The 18579-nt window shown below is 42.9% G+C and overlaps 2 protein-coding genes across 5 annotated transcripts in view; both read left to right on the top strand.

The window, feature by feature from the left end:
* The first annotated feature begins 2178 nt into the window (after positions 1-2178).
* Positions 2179-4205, top strand: LOC110502029 (mid1-interacting protein 1-B). Its single transcript, XM_021579938.2, has one exon. It carries the CDS (start codon positions 2857-2859, stop codon positions 3331-3333), a length of 477 nt encoding a protein of 158 aa, XP_021435613.1. The 5' UTR covers positions 2179-2856; the 3' UTR covers positions 3334-4205.
* A 4454-nt stretch (positions 4206-8659) lies between these two features.
* The window catches only part of si:dkey-100n23.5 (cyclic AMP receptor 1), a 102055-nt gene continuing 92135 nt past the window's right edge, over positions 8660-18579 (top strand). For 2 of the 4 annotated variants that reach the window (XM_036959563.1, XM_036959566.1), the window contains exon 1: positions 8661-8850. In XM_036959563.1, coding sequence (XP_036815458.1) covers positions 8767-8850 — 84 coding nt within the window. In that variant the 5' untranslated portion in view covers positions 8661-8766. Of the gene's footprint in view, positions 8851-18579 lie in introns of all 4 variants that reach the window. The other 2 variants (XM_036959565.1, XM_036959564.1) reach the window with 2 other exon arrangements.

Below are 18579 nucleotides of genomic sequence, written 5' to 3'. Positions count from 1 at the left end.
TCCCCAATTTTGTGGTATCCAATTGTTTTTAGTAGTGTCTCATCGCTACAACTCCCGTACAGGCTCGGGAGAGACGAAGGTTGAAAGCGTCATGCGTCCTCCGATTCACAACCCAACCAAGCCGCACTGCTTCTTAACACAGTGCGCATCCAACCCGGAAGCCAGCCGCACCAATGTGTCGGAGGAAACACTGTGCAGCTGGCAACCTTGGTTAGCGCACACTGCACCCGGCCCGCCACAGGAGTCGCTGGTGCGCGATGAGACAAGTACATCCCTACCGGCCAAGCCCTCCCTAACCTGGACGACACTAGGCCAATTGTGCGTCACCCCACAGACCCCCCGGTCGCGGCCGGTTACGACAGAGCCTGGGCCCGAACCCAGAGTCTCTGATATGCTGGTGGTTAACTGTAAGTGTTAACTTGCTGCAGTACAGTGCCCTTAACCACTGCGCCACCCGGGAGGCCCGATTGAATTCCTTCTTACACAACTCGTAGTATGACCACAAACACTTCATTGAAGATTCTCTACTGTTGACCAATCACCGGCAAATATTTAATTGAAGAATCCCTACTGTTGACCAATCACGAACGAAGGGGCGTAGTCTTCAGAACAGACATAAAAAACCTTGCCGAAGACCAAAAAGAACAAAAACGTCACAAAATGTTGCCATAATATATGCACAGACTGTTACGAACTGTTTCAGATGACGCCTTTAAGAGGAGCAGAGGCAAAATTGAGAAGTATAATTATCGGAATGGAAGAAAGGGAGGGAGGGTGAGACCGAGAGAGATCGACTGACTAAGCAGGTTTTGTCATGTACTGTATGTTGACATTCCTCCCATTCTTGCTGAACACTTCAGTGTTTAGAACACTGATTCAATCTGTATAGTTTCTCTCCAGACATTCCAGAACACTCTCTCTACACCCATTATCTCCTACCTGCATCTTTATGTGTGTGTGTGCGCATGTGCATTTGTGTAATTGTGACTGTATGTGTGTGACACACGAGTGCAAACTCATATTTCTATTTCTACTTTTATCAGGCCCAATCATTACTGCTAAATGTTAATACCTGGAATGAATCATTGCTTGATGTGACTGCTTGGGCAGTACTGACAGATTGTTCTTCTTGATTTATTTCTTCTCCTAATTCATCTAAGTGTGAGGTGCAAAGTCCTCATACATATAGCTATTTTGAGGATTGCCATAGGCCAAATAAATCTATTTGGTGAGTGCTGTCCTACATCATGTAGATGGACCAGGCTGTAGTCACAATGATTCAGCACCCTGGTTGCAAGAGATAATCATTTTGTGGTGACTGAAAGCATGTTGTTTGCTATTTCTGTCATGTGTTGATTGTGCTGGTGGTTAACTGTAAGTGTTAACTTGTGATTAGATTTCAGACTGGCTGGGCTGAATCATTTCCGCCCACTTGTTTTGCTTTACCATGTCAGTGAGTTCTCTCTATGTGGGGCAACCGGTCTCTGTTGATTTCCCCTGGTGATGGTAAACTATTGACCTTCAGGGGGGTGGGGGTAGTTTCAGCTGTTCTCGTCAGTCCTTCATGGTAAGGGCAATAGGGGTATTAGTTTGTCTCTAACTGTAATAATTACTGTCAAGGCAAAGCAGCTGATAGATACTGTATATGAATGGGATGATAACATTGCCCTGAATATAATATAATAGAATAACTTTATTTTTTCTATGGCACTGCTTCTCAGTAGGCTCATTGTAAATAAGAATGTGTTCTTAACCGACTTGCCTAGTTAAATAAAGGTTACATTTCAAATTTAGTTCAGCCTAGTTTGGAAAAATCGCTGATCCAGGAGATGAATGAATAACTTTACTCTGACAACCTATTAGTGTTGGCCTATGTCCTAACATTACAGACCTTGCCGACTCGTCTCCAACAAGAAAAGGGTGGAATGTATAGGGTTAATCCTCTGCTTTCCCCATTGGCAGGGATCCAGTGCTTCGCTTCCCTCCTTCACCCACCGATTGGTCAATAGAGAGCTAGTCCCGGCTCCGAGACAGACAGCCGAACATATTATTGGTTTCAATTGGAGGCACGGTTGTGGGCTGATGGCTTTCTCATGAATATTCATAACCTGGCGTTCTGCTAGGTCAGACCTCGCCCTGAATGGTTTATCCGGTGAGGTTGCTGGGTTTGATGTAGCGTCAGTCATGTTTGCATTGGAATACATGAGAGCAAAATATAGGCCAATGTGAATGAAGTTTGAAATCGATTGCAATGTAAACTATAATTATTTTTTTGTGTGCTTGGTGTGTGAATGTTTTGAGAAAGCTCACTTATAAACCATTGTGCTGTGTTTGAGTGGCTGATGCGCAACACAGGCTGACAATTGCGCGGACATAGAGCCTCCTATCATTTGGTTTGCAGAAGATGCATTCATTGCTTTCTTACTGGGCACTGTGCAAGGGCCGGATAGTAGGCATATCGCTACTGGGAGGCCAATCCCCTTCATGCAAACTATGCCAACATGTTTTTTTCTGTCTGTGTACTAGCTCATTGGAGTCCGATTACTGTAGAGGTAGAATAATCCTGACAAACAGGTTCTGGGCACGCCCTTGGACACGAATCCACCTGCTCTATAAAGATCCGACCGGGGACCAGTAAGAGTCAGAACAGAAACGAAAAGAAGAAGGAATAGGCAAAAGAAGAAACGAGAACAACTGCCAAACTCTCTTCATAGCTCTGTTTAATAATTTAATACAAAAGGACAAGCCGCTTTCCAAAGCCGATTAGAAAGTAGAAGAAACGAACTATCCAGCTCTGGTTGACAGATATACATTTAATTTATAAAATAAGTTCAAGAATCAACAACAGTCGCCAAGATGATGCAGATCTCAGAATCCCACCTGCAGAAGAACTCCCTGTTCAACTCCATGAACCGCTTCATCGGTGCCGTCAACAACATGGACCAGACGGTAATGGTGCCCAGCCTGCTGCGGGACGTCCCCCTTGAAGAGGAGAGGGAGATGGCCGCCCTGAAAAGCTCGGGAAACAGCGACATCGAGGACGGGGACATGTACAGCTACTACCAGCTGCTCAAGTCTATCCGTTGCGACATCGAGTGGGGAGTGATGCGCGCCGAGGAAGCCAAGAAGCGAAAGGAGAGCCGTGCTTCCATCTCGCGGATGGATTCAGCGGAGGAAGATTCTGAGGTGTCGTCCGAGGAAGACGAGGATAACCTGCAGAAGCAGTTCCAGTTCCACATGACGGGGCTCCACGGGGTGCTGTCCAAGCTGACGCAACAGGCCAACACCCTGACCAACCGCTACAAGCAGGAGATCGGCATTGGATGCTACTAAAATGCAGCGCAACGATGATCCCGGATGATCGATTCTCATTCCCTGGTGATCGATTGTGTATTATTTAGCGGGAATGAGGTGAACTGAACTGAATAGTCTATAACTGATGAAATTCCTTTGAATGGATGGAGATAGAAAGAAAATAAGAGAGACAGAAATAAACATTTCTGCTCTCTATATGTGGTATTATTTGACCTTTGTGGTATATTGTGTCGATCCATAGTAATGTTGTGGTTGACCTGCTATGTGGTATATCCGGGTTCCACAACACCTGTTTGCACTCTGATTTTTTTACCACCATGTCTATGTTTTATGCACGGTGTTCAATGGCGCCCCATGCCTTCAGCTCAAGTGACACAGATAATACATATGTATACATTTATTTAATATTGATGTATTTAACTTGTTACCTCGCACTGTATGTTTGAGAGCTGTATATTTCAAGGTTGAAGAAGTGCATGACCTCAGAGACATTTGGCTATATTTTTTAACTTCCCAGTAAGGGGAAATGCTCATAGGATTTAGCATGTCTAATATTGCCAGTGTGTCAAATAGTCTGTACAGGTCTTGTATATTTTTCCTTATTGTTATGTTTCTTTATTATGTGCTTAGCTAAATGGAGGAGGCTTGAGAGATTCTTGCCTATGATCCCATTGCTGCCCTATATGACCAATGAACTGAAATCAACCGATGGTTCTTCTGCATAGAGAATAATGAAGGATTCCAAGAGGTCATGTTAATATGTTGCTGTTGCCATGGTATTTATGGAGAGGTGAAACTCCATAAGCCATTGTTTTTGTATGTACTATATTATGTTTTTGTATTGAAGATTCTGTATTTGTACTGAGAATTAAACTTTTTTATAAAGGAAATTAATTTGTTATGCAAGTTCTTTGCCTATAGCAACACTTCACCTAGAGTGTTGTGGATCAGGATTAGAATTGCAACAGCTATCATCCTCCAACTGACCCCAATACATTTCAACCAGGGTGGATATCATTTGTTTGGATATGCTATTCAATTTTCCATAAGAAGATCTGTCACAACCTGCAGCTGGTAAATGTCCTGGATTAACTGGGAACAGTAATGACAGGGAAACACTTCAGGCTCACAAACACAAGACTTTCTAATACGTTTTTCTAATATAAAACCAGTATAAAAGAAACGGTCCAGTGTATGTCTCTACAGTGCATTCGGAAAGTATTCAGACCCCTTGACCCTTTCCACCTTTTGTAATGTTACAGCCTTACTCTAAAATGGATTCAATAGTTTTTTCCCCTCATCAATCTACACACAATACCCCATAATGACAAAGAAAAAAACAACTGAAATATCACATTTACATTTGTATTCAGACCCTTTACTCAGTACTTTGTTGAAGCACCTTTGGCAGCGATTAGAGCCTAAATTCTTATTGGGTCTGACGCTACAAGCTTGGCACAAATGTATTTGGGGAGTTTCTCCCATTCTTTTCTGCAGATCCTCTTAAGCTCTGTCAGGTTGGAGGGGAAGCGTCGCTGCACAGCTATTTTCAGGTCTCTCCAGAGATGTTTGACTGGGTTCAAGTCCGGGCTCCTTCCCTCAATCCTTAATCCTGACTAGTCTCCCAATCCCTGCCGCTGAAAAACATCTCCACAGCATGATGCTCACACCACCATGCTTCACCGCAGGGATGGTGCCAGGTTTCCTCCAGACATGACGCTTGGGATACAGGCCAAAGAGTTAAATATTGGTTTCATCAGACCAGAGAATAATGTTTCTCATGATCTGAGAGTCTTTAGGTGCTGGCTGTCATGTGCCTATTACTGAGGAGTGGCTTCCATCTGGACACTCTACAGAAAAGGCCTGATTGGTGGAGTGCTGCAGAGATGGTTGTCCTTTTGGAAGTTTCTCCAATCTCCACAGAGGAACTCTAGAGTTCTGTTAGAGTGACCATCGGGTTCTTGGTCACCTCCCTGACCAAGGCCCTTCTCCCCCGATTGCTCAATTTGGCCGGGCGGCCAGCTCTAGGAAGAGTCTTGGTGGTTCCAAACTTCTTCCATTTAAGAATGATGGAGGCCACTGTGTTCTTGGGGACCTTCAATACATGTTTTGGTACCCTTCCCCAGATCTGTGCCTCGACACAATCCTGTCTCTGAGCTCTACAGACAATTCCTTCGATCTCATGGCTTGGTTTTTGTTTTGACATGCACTGTCAACTGTGGGACGTTATATAGACAGGTGTGTGCATTTCTAAATAATGTCCAAACAATTGAATTTACCCAAAATTTCTACAAACCTGTTTTCGCTTACACATTATGCGGTATTGTGTGTAGATTGATGAGGAATAAATGTAATTTAATCAATTTTAGAATAATGCTGTAATGTAGCAAAATGTGGAAAAAGTCAAGGGGTCTGAATACTTTCCGAGCGTACTGATCAATTTGATCATTACGTTTATTGTCCCGCACCTAACATGCTTTTATTGCAAATTGCAAATACACTTCACGTTATAACGCAGCATTACAGTCATAGGATATTCAATATTATGTGCTACAAATGTGTTAGGGAGCAGGCGTCACTGAGTGAGAGGCAAGGAGGAATGTAGGTGTGTGTGCGTGGTGTCTGTGTAGTGTGTTTGTTTCTTCTGTGTTGTCCCATTGTAACCTCATCTCTAGGAAACTGAGACAGAGGCATGTCAGTGTTGCCTCATCTTTCCCAGGGTGTGACAGTCTCTGAAGCTCTGAAGCCACCATTGGGGATGGGTGCAGCTGGGTCTTAGTGGCAACAATGAGCCTCTCTACACACATTTCACACATTTCCCACATTCCCCCCCCCCCCCCCCCCCCCCCCCCCCCACACACACACACACACACATACACACACACACACACACACACACACATACAAAAAAAACACATACAAAGGGACACCTATTACAGACAAACACAGACCTTATTACATGAAAAACAAAACTAAATCAATCATAAACTGACAATATTACCTTGTACTTACATACAGTACATACAGTACATACTCACATACAAAAACACAAAAACACACAGGACTGCTGCATATCGAATGACTGAATCTTCATTACAGGTTTCAGAAAATGTCTTTGGCATGAGGTCAGCACCAACTCTGTTTCCGAGTCCCACCCCTACAGCAGATTCCATTGTGGTGAAGCACAATAGCAATGAACAGAACAGAACCAGTTTAAGTCTAGATACCGAGAGCAACACCTCTTACCCATTGGCAAATACCTGAAGACATGCTGTGCCTTTACAGCAGTCACACCCCCCACAGTATTCGTCCTCCTACTATCTATCTAATTAGTGTTGCAACATGTGGGTTTTGCTTTCCTCTGGATTCCTCATCATTTGGTCACTTCTCTGTCACCTATCCCTTTTCAGGCCAAAGGTATAGCTAAATGGCTCTGTTTGTGTTTGATAATAAAATGTATGTATTTCACTTTGAAAACATCTTCAGTGATAATGACAACAACTTGTTATTATTGGCTAGCAGCTATCTCACCTCTTCTGTCAAATGTAGCAGTTGCTATAGCACTGGCAGGTCCTAAAAATGCATGGCCTACACTTTGAAGGGTGTTATGCATTTCAAGGGACAAGGAAGGAATTACTTTGAAGGAAATCATTGCAAGGTTGGTAATAACCAGTTAGGTTAATGTGAGGTTAGCCTGAAGTAGAATAGCACGATACATTTAAGTAAAGTATACGGTTTTACTGTATTTTAAAATGAGAAAGTGTGGAGGAAGTTTGCATTCAAAAACCCGATAAGTTGGTTCAAGATTTACAACCTCAATATGTACAACATTGCCATATGCCTGGCTGGCCACCAGCCTTTACCTCTTGCACATACACAAAGATAGACATACATCTTCCTGACAAGTATAATTTAATGTGAAAGGGTTAGCTACAGTCTGCATAAGAAGAGAAAACCTCATCTTGAGGGTCAATACCAATAAAGTACAGTGTAAAAACCCTGGATTTCTGATGCTATGTATTGGTCATTGAGAGGCTTTGAAGCTACCTGTTAGTCATATTGGCTCTCCTCCGTAGGAGTAGTCATCCATAGGAATGAATGGAATTCTACAGTATTTCAATTAAATGTTTCAAAGATAAAATTAACTGTATTTAAGTTCTTAGCATTCATTGCCATGGTTGCCATTAAGTTTGCTTGTGACACAACAGTGGTAGGCCTGATCACCGACGACGATGAGACAGCCTATGGGGAGGAGGACTTTAGAACTGGCAGTGTGGTGCCAGGATAACAACCTCTCCCTCAACATGAGCAAGACAAAGCAGCTGGTCGTGGACTACAGGAAAAGGCAGGCCGAACACACCCCCATTAACATTGACGGGTCTGTAGTGGAGCGGGTTGAGAGTTTCAAGCTCCTTGGTGTCCACATCACCAACGAACTATCATGGTCCAAACACACCAAGACAGTCATGAAGAGGGCACGACAAAACCTTTTCCCCCTCAGGAGACTGAAAAGATTTGGCATGGGTCCCCAGATCCTCAAAAAGTTCTACAGCTGCACCATCGAGAGCATCAACCTGACTGGTTGATTCATTACCTGGAATGGCAACTGCTCGGGATCTGAGAGAGTAGTGCGTACGGCCCTGTACATAACTGGGACCAAGCATCCTGCCATCCAGGACCTATATAATAGGTGGTGTCAGAGGAAAGCCCATAAAATTGCCAGAGACTCCAGTCACCCAAGTCATAGACTGTTTTCTCTGCTATCGCACAGCGAGCGGTACCGGAGTGCTAAGTCTAGGACCAAAAGGCTCCTTAACAGTTTCTATCCCCAAGCCATAAGACTGCTGAACAATTAATAAAATGGCCACCAGACTATTTACATTGATCCCCCTCCATTTGTTTTGTACACTGCTGCTATTATCTATGCATAGCCACTTCACCCCTACCTACATGTACAAATTACCTCAAATAACCTGTACCTCTGCACACTGACTCGGTACTGGTGCCCCCTGTATATAGCCTCGTTATTGTTATTTTATTGTGTTACTTTTTATTATTTTTTACTTTAGTGTATTTGGTCAATATTTTCTTAACTCTTCTTGAACTGCACTGTTGGTTAATCAGTTAGGGTCAAGGTAGTGGAATGGGGTGGTGAATTTAAGTTTTTATAAAATAGTGGTATATAGGTATAGGGGTAGTGGTACAATTGTTTCCTTTTCTCCCTTCCTTTTATTTTTGTATCACAGAAATGTCCAATTGTGACGTGTCGACCACACACTACCGCACAGTAGGTGGCGGCATGAACAAACAAAATGTTCGAACGACATAGCGTCCATTCTGTTTGTCCTTAGCCGTGCACTGTAGCTAGCTAGGAAGTTGATGTCATCAAATTTCACATGATGTGTAGTGACGTCCAAACATCAAAACATTGCTAGCAAATTGTAAAAAGAAATGGATAGTAACAATATAATTCCATTAAATAACGACAGTAGACGCTGTATTTTCTTTAATACAGATTCTGACGACTATCGATGTGTAAGTAGCTTCGAACAGTACCTAGCTAACAACAGATAGCATGCTAGCGAGCTAGATAAGTGGTTAACTGTTGCATTTTTGTTGACAGATCCATCGTTTATTCTAACCGTCTGTGTTTACCAATAATACACGTGACTAGTGCTGGCAGCTTTAAGCAATTAATTTGTTACTTCTCTGGAATGTCGGCTAGTTAGTGACCGACCGGTATTAAAATGGGTGCCATACTGTAGGTAGTTGGTTGGTTAGCTAATATCATGCTGGCTGACAACTTGTGTATGCTGGCCAAGTATGGCATTGGTGTTGTCAGTTCCTTTGACTGACTGAGTTATGACAAGTGAGCAGCAAGCTTTGTTTTTTCTTTTGACAGCTGAAAATGTTGGGCAACCATAATTCCTTATCATAACATTATTATAGCTCACTTATATGTGATAGCTGGTGTTCACTGGTTTCGGCGTCCCTATGCTGTGTGAGTGTGTGTGTTTGTTTGGTATCTTACTAAGTACATTTACATGCACACTAATAATTTGATATTAAACTGATTATGACATTAGTCATGCTTATCTTAATCGGCATAAGGTCATAATCGAAGTAAGTATACGCCGAATTAAACACCTGGTTTTCTGAGCAATCTTTTGAATTATTTTATTCGGCGTTCCAGTGGTGTATTTGATCTGCGCATGTGCCAGCACCGGGTAACGTTAGCGCAAACTTCCCTCTTAAAGCCATTTTATGCTTGGTCCGAAAATGTCGGAGACGCCATAAGGATGGTGTGACGCAATTGCAGAGCCTCTGGAGTCATGCAGGGGCCAAAATGACCTCCGTAACTGCTCAAATTTTGTAACAATAAGGAGGGCTCCGTAAAGCTCCACATTGACATGACTGGTTGGCATAAGTTTCTGTATAAACACAAACTCACTTCCTTGACAACTTCCTTCACAACAGTTCTGCACTGCTCTATAAAGCGCAAGAAGTAGGAATACCCTGACTTCTGTAGAGCCCACATGACCGTAAACGCTGCACGGCCAATGCAGATGACAGATTGACCATGCAACGCCTTTTACCCGCGAGTGAAGTATACATTTTATAATTCGTTTTCAAGTGTATCAAAGTCCCATCAGTAGCTTGATTTCAGATGTGTCCATGTAAACAGGATTATTAGGGAAATCCTTCTTGCAAACCATGTGAACTTTTTAAACCAACTATTATATCAATCCACAATAATTTCATTGTTGTGTGCGCATGTAGTGCTCACTGTCTCTCTTATAATGGTATTCTGATGGTACAGAATGACATCAGCAGTGGTCACCTTCCTCAGTATCAGAGCACTGATGCTATACACACACTGGGCACACTATTCTCAGGGCAATTGCAAGTGTGTATGGGCAGTGCTGGAAAGCATTGCAATTAGATCCAAAATTGTATGTGTGTCTTAATGTCTGTCTTTGCATGTAGGCTATTGAAACAGCATCTCACACAAAATACCTGGCTCAAAGTTGACGTCGGGTGTATATAGACAGAAAAAGCAATCACCTAATTTACACATGAACAATAGAGTAATGGCTTTGCAATCTGATCCAATGTTTTATGATTTGTGCGTGTGTATCTATGGTCTGTCTGTGTGTCCATCTTCTTACTGTCTTTATCTAAACGGTATCTCATATGAACCGCTCGGCTCCCAAGTTGTCATCAGGTGTAGACAGACCGACGGTGCAGTGGCCTACTTTACACAGGAATGCTGCAGTAATGTTGTCCAGCCAAGAGCCCAAATAAACCACTGTTTGGCAGACATGCAATCGCTCTCATCTGACACCGGAAGCTGTCTTCCTAATCAGCCAACCTTGTTAAAGATGCCCAGTTACCAAATAGGCCAAGACCTAAATCTGTCATAGAATGAACAGCTCTTTTGTCAGATGAGAAGTAGGCCTAATCGACTAACCCATATATATAGGGCATTTGATTTTTCAATTATTGAATTTGAATTTCAAATCACTTCCTGAATTTACTGAATCAAAATAGAATCAACCCCAACCCTGGTACACATTTTGCACAGATGCAAACATACAGTGGCTTGTGAAAGTATTCACCCCCTTGGCATTTTTCCTATTTTGTTGCCTTACAACCTGGAATTAAAATGGATTCTTGGGGGGTTTGTATCATTCGATGCAAAATATTTTTTCTTGTAAAACACAAGAAATATGACAAAAAAAATAAATAATTGAGCGTGTATAACTATTCACCCCCCCCCCCCCCCCCCAAGTCAATACTTTGTAGAGCCACCTTTTGCAACAATTACAGCTGCAAGTCTCTTGGGGTATGTCTAGCCTCTGGGATTTTTGCCCATTCTTCAAGGCAAAACTGCTCCAGCTCCTTCAAGTGGGATGGGTTCTGCTGGTGTACAGTAATCTTTAAGTCATACCACAGATTTTCAATTGGATTGAGGTCTGGGCTTTGACTAGGCCATTCCAAGACATTTAAATGTTTCCCCTTGAACTACTCAACTGTTGCTTTAGCAGTATGCTTAGGGTCATTGTCCTGCTGGGAGGTGAACCTCTGTCCCAGTCTCAAATCTCTGGAAGACTGAAACAGGTTTCCCTCAAGAATTTCCCTGTATTTAGCGCCATCCATCATTCCTTCAATTCAGACCAGTTTCTCAGTCCCTACCGATGAAAGACAATCCCACAGCATGATCCTGCCACCACCATGCTTCACTGTGGGGATGTTGTTCTCGGGGTGATGCGAAGTGTTGGGTTTGCGCCAGACATAACGTTTTCCTTGATGGCCAAAAAGCTCAATTTTAGTCTCATCTGACCAGAGTACTTTCTTACTTATGTTTGGGGAGTCTCCCACATGCCTTTTGGTGAACACCAAACATGTTTGCTTATTTTTTTCTTTAAGCAATGGCTTTTTTCTGGCCACTCTTCCATAAAGCCCAGCTCTGTGGAGTATGCTGCTTAAAGTGGTCCTATGGACAGATACTCCAATCACCGCTGTGGAGCTTTGCAGCTCCTTCAGGGTTATCTTTGGTCTCTTTGTTGCCTCTAATTAATGCCCTCCTTGCCTGGTCTATGAGTTTTGGTTTGCGGCCCTCTCTTGGCAGGTTTGTTGTGGTGCCATATTCTTTCCATTTTTGAATAATGGATTTAGTGGTGCTCCGTGGGAAGTTCAAAGTTTCCAATATTTTTGATAACCCAACCCTGATCTGTACTTCTCTACAACTTTGTCCCTGACCTGTTTGGCGAGCTCTTTGGTCTTCATGGTGTCGCTTGCTTGGTGGTGCCCCTTGCTTTGTGGTGTTGCAGACTCTGGGGCCTTTCAGAACAGGTGTGTGTATATATACAGTTGAAGTCGGAAGTTCACATACACTTAGGTTGGAGTCATTAAAACAAATTTATCAACCACTCCACACATTTCTTGTTAACAAACTATAGTTTTGGCAAGTTGGTTAGAACATCTACTTTGTGCATGACACAAGTCATTTTTCCAACAATTGTTTACAGACATATTATTTCACTTATAATTCACTGTATCACAATTCCAGTGGGTCAGAAGTTTACATACACTAAGTTGACTTTGCCTTTATAAACAGCTTGGAAAATTCCAGAAAATGATATCATGGCTTTAGAAGCTTCTGATAGGCTAATTGACATAATTTGAGTCAATTGGGGGTGTACCTGTGGATCTATTTCAAGGCCCACCTTCAAACTCAGTGCCTCTTTGCTTGACATCATGGTAAAGTCTAAAGAAATCAGCCAAGACCTCAGAAAAACAATTGTAGACCTCCACAAGTCTGGTTCACCCTTTGGAGCAATTTCCAAATGCCTGAAGGTACCACGTTCATCTGTACACACAATAGTACGCAAGTATAAACACTATGGGACCACACAGCCGTCATACCACTCAGGAAGGAGACGCGTTCTGTCTCCTAGAGATGAATGTACTTTGGTGCGAAAAGTGCAAATTAATCCCAGAACAACAGCAAAGGACCCTGTGAAGATGCTGGAGGAAACGGGTACAAAAGTATCTATATCCACAGTAAAACGAGTCCTATGTCGACATAACCTGATAGGCCGCTCAGCAAGGAAGAAGCCACTGCTCCAAAACCGCCATAAAAAGCCAGACTATGGTTTGCAACTGCACATGGGGACAAAGATTGTACTTCTTGGAAAAATGTCCACTGGCCTGATGAAACAGAAATATAACTGTTTGGCCATAATGACCATCATTATGTTTGTAGGAAAAAGGGGGATGCTAAGATGCAAGCCGAAGAACACCATCCCAACCGTGAAGCACGGGGGTGGTAGCATCGTTGTGGGGTTGCTTTGCTGCAGGAGGGACTGGTGCACTTCACAAAATAGATGGCATCATGAGGATGGGAAAATATGTGGATATATTGAAGCAACATCTCACGACATCAGTCAGGAAGTTAAAGCTTGGTCGCAAATGGGTCTTCCAAATGGACAATGACCCCAAGCATACTTCCAAAGTTGTGGCAAAATGGCTTAAGGACAAAAGTCAAGGTATTGGAGTGGCAATCACAAAGTCCTGACCTCAATCCCATAGAAAATTTGTGGGCAATACTGAAAAAGCGTGTGCGAGCAGGGACACAAGCCTGCAAACCTGCCTCAGTTACAGCAGCTCTGTCAGGAGGAATAGGCCAAAATTCACCCAACCTATTGTGGAAAGCTTGTGGAAGGCTACTGAAACGGTTGACCCAAGTCAAACAATTGAAAGGCAATGCTACCAAATACTAATTGAGTGTATGTAAACTTCTGACCCACTGGGAATGTGATGAAAGAAATAAGAGCTTCAATAAATCATTCTCTCTACTATTATTCTGACATTTCACATTCTTAAAATTAAGTGGTGATCCTAACTGACCTAAAACAGGGAATTTGTACTAGGAAAAACTGAGTTTAAATGTATTTGGCTAAGGTGTATGTAATCTTCAGACGTCAATTGTATACTGAGATCATGTGACACTTAGATTGCACACAGGTGGACTTTATTTAATTATGTGACTTCTGTAGGTAATTGGTTGTTTAGGGGCTCATTTAGGGGAATCATAGCAAAGGAGGTGAATACATATGCACGCACCACTTTTCCCATTTTTTTTTTTTTCCTGAAGCAAGTTTTTTCATTTCATTTCACCAATTTTGACTATTTTGTGTATGTCCATTACTTGAAATCCAAAGAAATATCCATTTAAATTACGGGTTGTAATGCAACAAAATAGGAAAAATGTCAAGGGGGATGAATACTTTTGCAAGGCACTGTATTATGTAAATATGGCCATTAGGTGCGCAAATTAATTGATCCCGTGTTAGTTTTTACAGTAGGCCTTTATCCCATGGTCAAACTTGCTTGGATAAGAAGTGTGTGTGCGTGGTTCCTAGTTTGTAAACAAAGACACAGTGTAAACATTGTAGTGGTGGGTGTGATTGAAATTTAGCGTCCCAGTTTCCTCATAGCGATGAAATGTAGGCTTACGAGTGTTTTAATGATGCATCGTTTCTAGAACTGCCGAATATGTAACATGCCTTTCACAAAACACTAAGCATGGGAGAACATTTGCTAAGTGCGTCACAACGTGTCGATACTGATAGGATCGAAAGAAAAGCAACGCTGCTCTCAGATCAGCTTACTCCAATAAAATCTTACCTTAACATTCAAATTATTCCACAATACTGACGATGGAACAGCTTCTAGAGAGATATCTCATATGGCTGCAAATATTGAGGCAGCTTATTCTAATAGTTATAAGCATTGCCCTATAATTAACCTATAAAAATGCACTCAATCAAGATTTGGCACATCATTGTGCACTTGTTACACATCATGAAATATATTGAGGCAACATTTTCAGACAGTAGCCGACAATTACTAAAATATAACTACATTTAATTATCATGAAATTTATTCCAATGTGATTGAAATACTATATATACAATAGTATGTGGACACCCCTTCAAATTAGTGGATTCGGCTATTTCAGCCACACCGTTGCTGACAGGTGTATAAAATCGAGCACCAAGCCATGCAATCTCCATAGACAAACATTGACAGTAGAATGGCCTTACTGAAGAGCTCAGTAACTTTCAATGTGGCACAGTCCTAGGATGCCACCTTTCCAACAAATAAGTTTGTCAAATTTCTGCCCTTCTAGAGTTGCCCCAGTCAACTGTAAGTGCTGTTATTGTGAAGTGGAAACGTCTAGGAGGAACAACAGCTCTGCCGCAAAGTGGTAGGCCACACAAGTTCACCGAACGGGACCACGAGGGCTTGAAGGGCGTATTGTGTAAAAATCGTCTGTCTTCGGTTGCAACACCCCCCCGCCAAGTTCCAAACTGCCTCTGGAAGCAACGTTAGTACATGAACTGTTAGTCGGGAGTTAAATGAAATGGGTTTCCGGGGCCGGGCAGTCGCACACAAGCCTAAGATCCCCATGCACAATGCTAAGCATTGACTAGAATGGTGTAAAGCTCGCTGCCATTGGACTCTGGGGCAGTGGAAGTGATGAATCACGCTTCACCATCTGTCAGTCCGACTGACAAAACTGGGTTTGGCGGATACCAGGAGAACGCTACCGTCCTCAATGCGTAGTGCCAACTGTAGAGTTTGTTGGAGGAGGAATAATGGTCTGGGGTAGTTTTTCATGGTTCAGGCTCCTTAGTTCCAATTGAAGGGAAATGTTAACGCTACAGCACACAATGACATTCTAGACGATTCTGTGCTTCTAACATTGTGACAACAGTTTGTGGAAGACCCTGTTTCAGCATGACAATGACTGTGCACAAAACGAGGTCCATACAGACATTGTTTGTCAAGATCGGTGTGGAAGAACTTGACTGGCCTGCACACAGCCCTGACCTCAACCCCGTCGAACACCTTTGGGATGAATTGGAATGTGGACTGCGAGCCAGGTCTAATCGCCTAACATCAGTGCTCGACCTCACTAATGCTCTTGTGGCTGAATGGAAGCAAATCCCTGTAGCAATGTTCCAACATCTAGTGGAAAGCCTTCCCAGAAGAGTGGAGGCTGTTACAGCAGCAAAGGGGGGACCAGCTCCATATAAATGCCCATCATTTTGGAATGAGATGTTCGACGAGCAATTGTCCAGATACTTTAGGTAATGTAGTATGCATGTATAAAGGGATGTAGCCTATACTGTATTTTTCTTTTAATGCAGTCATCTCAATTTTCATTTGAAGCATATTTTTATCCTGGGTTTGTAACAATTGCAAAGGCATTGGTTACTTTGTATTTGAAGTCAACTTTGCTCTGGAGTTCTCGGCGGTCACAGGGAGACAGATCAACTTCTTGATTCTTTGTTTAGTGGAGATCTGTATATAAAGTAACGCAAAAAGCATCTAACTTAGCTGTTCTACGATTGGTCTGAGGTAAATAACAAGGGTCTTTAAGTGCAACCGTAGTAACGATTGTTTTTGGAGACAGCTCTGGGATATAACGGTGAACTTTTGGGAAACCAGGCCCTGGTCTTTATTATTAATCAGGTTGAGAGCTCCCTGTGCCTATCTCTCCCATGGGCAAGAATGTCACTGTGGAAGGTCACTCACAGCAGCCCTGTTCTGCCGACTGCAGTGCAGACGTGTGTGTGTGTGTGTCTTTGTCGTGTTTGTTCTATGATTCTCTCAGCCCCGAATGGAGGGCCCCTCAAGACACTCGAGGGTGCTGTTATGCATGCTTCACATTCTCAACTCTCTCTTTGTATCTGTCTCTCTCTCTCTTTCCCGCTCTCGGTCTCTGTCCCCTTCTCTGTTTGTGTGCATGTGTCTGTCTGTCTCTCTCTCATGTTTGTAGTTTGGATGAAAGCCAAAGTACATAGTCCTACAAAGGCCCTAGGTTGTAAAACCATGCATGCTGTTGAAAAAAAGGGCTCCCACAGAGTGACAGGTACATGCATCCTAATGTAAAACAGGTTTCCTCTAGGTTGATCCTTATCTCTCTGTTGTTTGTGTGCATATGTCTACACTTTAGCCCTTAGCAATGCTTCTAATCCTAACCTTCTGGTAGAGATGGAAAGGCTTTCCCAAAAACCTTCTCAGTTAAATGTTAACCTCAAAGTAGCCTATGCCTCATGATTGTTTGCGTCAATTCAGTAGCCATTTGTTTTGCAAACTCTGCAGTCACATGAGCGCTACAGAAATATTGTTAACCAGTGGTCTCTGGCTGGTGCACACTTGAATTACTGTAAAGAATAACTACTCCCAAAAATAGACATTTCTTAGATTATTCCCAGACCTCAAAGTGGTCTCCTGATGTGGTTTAAGCGTTGTTGTGGACTAAGAACATCCAGTTTTTTTGTGTGATTTTAGGAGCTCATATTGGACCTCCAGCTGTCCCATAGTAATGAATGTGTCGTATCGGGACGAGACAGACAGACAGGCAGGCAGCTATTCTCAGCCAGTCCAAATCATGAATCAGCTGGCATCATTTTTATGGATATACAGTGCATTTGGACCCCTTACACTTTTCCACATTTTGTTACATTGCAGACTTTTAAAAATGTATGAAATTGTATATTTAATCCATCTACACACACTACCCCAATATCACAAAGCAAAAACAGTTTTTTAAATACATTTTTGCAAATGTGTTAAAAATAAAAAACAGACCTTATTTACATAATTATTCAGACCCGTTGCTATGAGTCTCAAATTGAGTTCAGGTGCATCCTGTTTCCATTGATCATACTTGAGATGTTTCTACAATTTGATTGGAGTCCACCTGTGGTAAATTCAATTGATTGGACATGATTTGGAAAGACACACACCTGTCTATATAAGGTCTCACAGTTGACAGTGCATGTCAGAGAATTGTCCGTAGAGCTCCGAGACCGGATTGTGTCGAGGCACAGATCTGGGAAAGGGAACCAACATTTATGCAGCATTGATGCTCCCCATGAACACAGTGGCCTCCATCATTCTTAAATTGAAGAAGATTGGTACCACCAAGACTCTTCCTAGAGCTGGCCGCCTGGCCAAACTGAGCAATCAGACGAGAAGGGTCTTGGTCAGGGAGGGTGACCAAGAACCCAATGGTCACTCAGACAGAGCTCCAGAGTTCCTCTGTGGAGATGGGAGAACCTCCCAGAAGGACAGCCATCTTTACAGCACTCCATCACTCAGGATTCTATGGTAGAGTGGCCAGATGGAAGCCACTCCTCAGTAAAAGGCACATAACAGCCCGCTTGGAGTTTGCCAAAAGGCACCTAAAGGATGCCGCTGAAAAACATCCCCAAGCATGATGCTGCCACCACCATGCTTCACCGTAAGGATGGTGCCAGGTTTCCGCCAGACGTGGCATTTGGCATTCTGGCCAAAGATCTCAATCTTTGGTTTCATCAGACCAGAGAATCTTGTGAATCCTGGGACTGTGAGACTAGTCAGGGTCGAGGGAAAGATAAAAGGAGCAACAGTACAGAGAGATCCTTGAGGAAAACCTGCTCCAGAGCAATCAGGACCTCAGACTGGGGCGAAGGTTGATCTTCCAACAGGGGAATGACCCTAAGCACACAGCCAATGAAACGCAGGAGTGGCTTTGGGGCAGGTCTCTGAATGTCCTTGAGTGGCCCAGCTAGAGCCCAGAATTGAACGCGATCAAACATCTCTGGAGAGACCTGAAAATAGCTGTTCAGCGACGCTCCCCATCCAACCTGACAGAGCTTGAGAGGATCTGCAGAAAAGAATGGGAGAAACTCCCCAAATACA

This window comes from Oncorhynchus mykiss, chromosome 22 (genome assembly GCF_013265735.2).
Source record: "Oncorhynchus mykiss isolate Arlee chromosome 22, USDA_OmykA_1.1, whole genome shotgun sequence".
Taxonomy (NCBI): domain Eukaryota; kingdom Metazoa; phylum Chordata; class Actinopteri; order Salmoniformes; family Salmonidae; genus Oncorhynchus; species Oncorhynchus mykiss.
Note: the sequence above shows the minus strand (reverse complement) of the source record. Positions and strands in the feature narration are given on the sequence as shown.

Excerpts from the sequence above, each read along its gene's own strand:
- LOC110502029 (XM_021579938.2), top strand. The coding sequence starts at position 2,857 with ATGATGCAGATCTCAGAATCCCACCTGCAGAAGAACTCCCTGTTCAAC.